Source organism: Stegastes partitus, unplaced genomic scaffold, assembly GCF_000690725.1.
Source record: "Stegastes partitus isolate 25-593 unplaced genomic scaffold, Stegastes_partitus-1.0.2 Scaffold652, whole genome shotgun sequence".
Classification (NCBI taxonomy): domain Eukaryota; kingdom Metazoa; phylum Chordata; class Actinopteri; family Pomacentridae; genus Stegastes; species Stegastes partitus.
The window spans coordinates 889-7,296 of NW_007578383.1; the positions used below are offsets into that span (position 1 = coordinate 889).

Below are 6,408 nucleotides of genomic sequence, written 5' to 3' on the forward strand. Positions count from 1 at the left end.
ATGAATGGAAAAAATGAAAACCAGCGGAATAAACAGATAAAAAGGTGATTAATGAATGAATGGGTAGCGGTCAACAAACATTGTGGCTACTAACCAACCCTGACTCTCTCCTCCTTCCATCTGTGACACAGGTGAGTGCACCCCTTTATACACACATTCACTTCCGCATGTGCACACGCCCACTCCCACCTGAACCACAGCCTCTGCAACACACACACACATTCAAGCACACTGTGCTCCTCATCTTCAAGCTTGTATGTCTCCTACATGGGAATATCCATTTCCAGAAATGCATTCCTCATGCATTCATTTCCAAGCACAATAGCTTAAAAGTAAAGACAGTCAAACAATATGCATGGAGTAACATTTTATTAAATCTCTAGATCATTGATTTGACTCAATTTCTACATATTTATATTTTTTTTCATGCTTTACAGGTATAGCTCATGCATTAGTCCCCACAGTGTTGCCTTATGATATGGAACAAATCAAAAAACATGGGCTTGAACCCCATCCAGAACTGTAAAGGCTCACCACTAGAGGGCCATCTTTTTCAATTTAAACCTGCTTTACCTCAGTCAAAAGAATTTAAGTCGATGGAAACTAGTCTCTCTCTTTAAAAAGTGCAAATCCTGTGCAAACACAATTGGTTGGCACCTCTGAAAAACCCTGAGGCCCCGAACCTGGAGCCTGGTGAGACAGGAACAGGTTTGCACATACTCAAAGAAGTTAGGACAATTTTTCGTGAATAAAATTACAAACAGGACGCACAATAAAATACAAAGAAAATAATAAGTTAAAGTTGATCTTTTACAGCAAAATAAAGATTTTAAAAGTTTCAATTTGAAAAGTTTCAATTTAAAATTTAGAAACAAAACATGTATACAACTCAGAAATTAAACACATGCTGTATCAGGACGTAGATCTGCTACAGAGAAATACAGGTGATTTTGGATTCTGTCTTTTTTTTTTAAAGAGTAGAACATTACACATAGTTATAAAGCTGAAAGGTTTGAGACACAATGTTTGCAAAGGCAGATGACAGTTATCAAAGAACATCTTGATTTCTGGAAAAAAAACAAACAAAAAAACAACACACACACACAAGAGACCAAGAATTTTGAAGGTTTGACAGATGCTGACATCATCTTTGGTGAGATTTCACTGGTGGTAAGTGTAACACCAACAACAACAACACATTCTTAAACTCAGAACTGTCCAGATTCTGGTTTTTTTTTACTGCAGTTACTGCAAATGGAATATCATTTTTGGAAATATTCTGAAATGTTGGTTTCATTGCATAAGGTTTGTTACTGTAATCTAGATCATCAGGGCTCATATTAGGAGAGTTTCATGGGTTATGTTATTGGGCAGAAATATATGTTTCTGTGTATATATTGTTCGATATGCACCGCTATGAAAAAACTTTATTTATTTTTTTGGTACAGAACATAATTGGGCTTGGGGTGATTTAGAAATTTTGTCATCACACAGTTTATCCAGCACAGTTCCATCCTTTACAACACTCTTGGCACTGTCTGCAGCACATGTAGCAGAGTATCACAGCTGAGTAGACAGTGGTGCAGAGTCAAGTGGTGTCTTTATAGTAAGTTGCTAATTAAAATGCATTGTTTGAAAGCTAATAAACAATGATCCCTATCATTGTTTCCTATTTAATATTTTTTTTCTCAATATATAAATCTAAATATAATTCTCAATATATAAATATAAATCGGCATCTGCCCCAAAAATCCAGCATTGGTTGGGCTTTAAGTTACATTCTAAGCAGTTTGTTTGACCTCTACAGTGTTTCCTTTGTTTGATTAGGTATGAGCACAACTTGTTAGACTCTGGTGAAAATATCTGCATGTGTTAAAAACTATAAGAATTAAAGCAAAGGTGGAGACACATTTTGACATTTGAGACTGTTCTAAAAGCCAAGTACAACAAAGCAAGCAGTAGTTTGGAACCAACCAGCACTGAGGGAGAAAAGTGGTGGCATTAATGCAGTATGCTGGTCTTAGATCACACTGACTAGACTATTTTGAGCATTGGAGACTAAGAGTTGGTCTCTGCTGTCCAACTACGTCTGAAATGAAATATGTTTATAATTCCTCTGAACAGACTCAGTGGAAGGTGAAGTGGTATTTGTTCAGAAAGGACAATAACAGTGCACATTTTCATGTGATCTCTCCAGGAAACATAAAAAATGCTGCGCTTGGTGGTTCATGCTAAAAGTACCGCAAATAGTAGAGTCTCTCACCGCCACACAGCTGGCCAATCGCAACAGTGTGATGGCGTGTGAATGTCGGATTTGCCATTTCGGCACAATGGACCGTACAGAAACCCTCGATCTGACGTTGGAAACTTCTGGGATTAGGTGGTTCCTGACACCTTCCAACTATGTGGCATGCAGTTTGGAAAGACCATAAACCCAGCCTTTGTCAGTGTCACTATCTACCGACAACCAATTAAAATACAACATGAACTGAGGCTGTAGAAAAAAATTCTATTCCTAGCATGTTGTTTAATTGTTATTTACATGACCACGTGTTCATCGCACAATGTGATATTCCTCATATCTGTATTGTCTGTCTAACAAACTGTCAGGGAATGAAAATGCAAGATTCACCATTTACCACAGAGACCAAGCTTTAAACAAGTTTTCCAATTGTTCATAAATCTATATATCTTACATCTTTACGCCTCAAAGCTCCACTGTTGTCCAACAACATGCCAATGGCGCAAATCCTTACAAGAGCACCAATTGTAGATTCATCTGCTGCTGAAAATAGTCCCTAGCAAATGCACTACTGACGATAACTACAGTGTCTGGCTGGTTTAGGAAATTGAGCCTTTTCATAAAACAATATCTTTGTGGAGTGTTTTTAAATATTTGTGTGTCTGTAGAAACCAATGGGCTCGAAGTGGAGAACCAAGGAAAAAGTAGGGAAGTCAGAATGTACTTAAAGTTGGACTAACATGTTGTCGGGTTTGGTATTTTCATGTGGTGTAACAACATTATATTATATTCGTTGTATTCTTTAAGAAACATGTACACACAAGTTTTTTTTAACCATTAAAACTGTTAGCGCCTCATTAGTTCATTCCACTAAGTTTTGAAAGTTGGATTTTCTGACTCCAGTAAAAGCTGCAAACTTTTAAAATCATCTTTCAGAAACAGGCTATAATTCATGCACTGGATGTTTTTCAGCTGTCTGGCTGATGTTCATTTACAGCGGTGTTTACAGTCTAACCAAGGGCTTAATTTAGGTAGTGTTCCATGTTTAGATAAAGTTGCAAAAGCTGGCCATAAATTTTGTGTAACAATTGAACTTTAGATTTGCTGAAACAGAACTGCAGCAGAGCAAGTAAAACATAGTGTTGTGTATAAATATATTATATCATGTGTGAAGTATAGTCCTTAAGGTTTAAAATATAAAAGAAGTTACATATATGCACATAGTCATAAAATGTTTTCTTTTGAAGAAGTTGCTTGGTTTCTTTTATGGTTTCACAGGACAAGCAACAGACGGAGGAAAAGAAGCAACCATTCAGTGTGATGAAGATGGGCCCCAATCAGTTGTTTTACGACCTGAACAGGCATCACGTGACTTAGTAGTAAAAAGGAGGGTCAGAAGCAACAGGAGTAGTCTTGCTTTGTCTGATGCCAGGGAGAGTTTGACCCAGAGCTCTGTAATGCAATATTCAATGTGTAATTAAATTGACTGATTGAGACCGAATTGAATCCGATCTCATCTTTAGAAACGAACACGCAGAGAAGACAGTAATTCTCTAACAATAGTAAACTGCAGAAGTTTTTCAGTTGTCACAACACTGATCATTTGAGGTCACGATACTAAACATGATAACGAACCGTTTACTACATTGGACACTTCCTATGAATTTGGTATAATCATACATGCAAAATGAATATATCCATATTTTTATGTAACAGATGATACTTAACTAACATAGTTTCCATTCCCAGTATATTTTTACATTTGTCCTTGATATAAAGTTGCATAACTGACTGAATAATTATCTTTTTTAACATGTAGTGCTGGCTGATAGGGAGTAGCCCGAGGCTATAAAAAGTAAATCCGTGGATTCTGACATCTGGATTTGTTGCCTCTTTCCTCCCAAGAACACGGAGTAAAATCCATGACAATCCAACAGGAAATTATTTCTCCGCTGACAGTAAAAGTCAGCAGTTTGACAGTTACTGAAACCAGCAGCAGCACTAACTCAGGTGGTGAGTGCAAACTGGTCCTGCTCTATTGGTTTCTTCACCCAGGCACCCAGTCCGGCTTTGTAGAAGGCTCTGAAGAGTGCCTGCTTGGAGGAGTGGTACTCCACCGCCGCCTGCTTGGCCTCGTGGTAACTGTTGGGCCTCACTGTTCGGATCCGCAGGGTGGGAGCAAGCTGCAGGACATGGACATTATGGTTCATTTAGAGAGACAACAATTGAAGATATACAACAGTTGGGGGTGCCAAAAAAAAAGAAGATTACATTGACCTCAACCAAAACATTATTTCACTGAAGCCTATGTTCTTTGGTCATTTTAGCTGTTTAAATAAAAACTGTATGCTGGTCAGAGTAGAAATTGCCCGCTCATCCTTTGTTGTTGAAAAAAGTAGAACTTCACCTGTTTCAGATCATTGTCATGTTAGACAATAATCTGTTGTCGTTGATTTTTAGTTTGGCTGAAAAATGTTGTTTATTTTTTTTTCTCTGTGACATATAAATGCATATAAAACTGTGAAAATCAAATCCATTGTGTCCAGTTAAAGAGTGGGTTTTTGGTTTGGTTTTTTGCATGTTAATCTAATTTGTTCAATTATGGATGATTTCTCCTTTTATAAAAATTTATAGAATCTCACTTTCAGGGTCTCAGGATTTTTTCAAATACTGATTCAGAACTCACTGATTCACTCACTACATTTACATTACATTCTTGTGTTGTCTGTTTTCTTTCCTTCAGTTGAGGGAATATCTATGGTATCAGTCTAACTTCTTGTACTCGTATAATATCATAAACTAGAAAAAAAGGATAAAAGTTGAATTCTGATTATTTGCAACAAATGAACATTTTTTTTTTACAGCCCTACAGGTGTTGCCAACACGGAAAAAAGGGTGGTTCTATATGTCACTACTTACATTTTTAACTGGTTTCCATATTTGTCTTTTTTTATTTTTAACATTTATTTATTTTTATTTTTTTTACAGAATCTGGTTGAAGCAAATGTTTTTTTCACCAAATTTAAAATGTAACAGAATACAACTTTTTAAATGGAATATTACAACTTTAAGCTTAGATTTGATTAAGTTATTTGGTGGAATTGCACATCACAGAGCAGTAGAAAACGATCCATCTTAAAGCTGTAAATCAGAATTTTTGGCTGGTAAATTTTATTTATTTTGTTTTATTGTTTATTGACAGGACAATGTACAATTACATTATGCTCAAGATCAAGGATGCTTGTATCAGACTATAGCTGTCAAGCTAATTTCCATCTGTAGTCCTGGGACTACAGTGGAAGAAAACATGCATTTCAAACCCGCTTGTGGGTTTTGGGGTTTACAGGGTTGAAGGCAAACCCTGCTTGCATGCTATAGCTGTTACTATGGAAAAAAAATCACCTGGTGGTGCACTGAAAAAGTTTCCTTGTTTCCACTGTGCTTACATGTTGTGTGGCCTGCTGCACATGTGTGCTTCAGTGTTTCCCTGCTGGCTTCACCTTTTCTTTATTATAACTGGCTGTGTATTTGTCACCCTACCAGTCTAGAGACTCCACTACCTCCTTGACATGTACTAAATTTGTTTTTGCTTTCTTGTGAAGCATAATCATACAGAGTTGTCATTTATTAAGCAGATCCTGTCCACAGATCAACACAATATGACATAGGAAAGCACAGTGTCTGCAGTGTGTTTTACCTTGCAATGCAGACGCATCCAGCGGCTGTAGAGGGCATGTTTACAGAGCCTGGAGGGTCGACCCAGATCATCTTTCCCTGTGGTGGCATTGATCACCTCCAAGCCCTGGTCTCCCACCGTCCAGTTCACACTGAAGTTTGGTGCTTTACCTGGCTGACGAGCCTCTGCGTTACTTATTCCTACAGAATATATAATGACAGGGAGCATAAAACAAACCTTTGCTTTGTGAAAGGGGCATTATATAGCTATTTGCAGAATTCCCTTCATTTTTTTTTATGACTTTAACAATTAGGTTTATACCATTATATCAGCAGTTTCCTGGTTTATAAATGATGATAAATGATGAAGTAGATGATAAGTTTAAGATATCCACCTGTGACCAGTGAGGACCCTGCATGTTAAGCCCTTTTCAGACAGTTGATACGTAACATCCATCCATCTGTCCATCGATCCATCCATCCATATCCAT

General features: G+C 37.3%; 1 protein-coding gene across 1 annotated transcript in view; it reads right to left on the reverse strand.

The window, feature by feature from the left end:
- Window positions 1–4,248: 4,248 nt before the first annotated feature.
- Window positions 4,249–6,408, reverse strand: part of LOC103363325 (double-stranded RNA-specific editase 1-like) — a 34,405-nt gene continuing 32,245 nt past the window's right edge. Inside the window, exons 11-12 of the mRNA XM_008290039.1 lie at window positions 5,940–6,118; window positions 4,249–4,425 (exon numbers count right to left, since the gene is read on the reverse strand). Coding sequence (XP_008288261.1) covers window positions 4,249–4,425; window positions 5,940–6,118 — 356 coding nt within the window. The remainder of the gene's footprint in view (window positions 4,426–5,939; window positions 6,119–6,408) is intronic.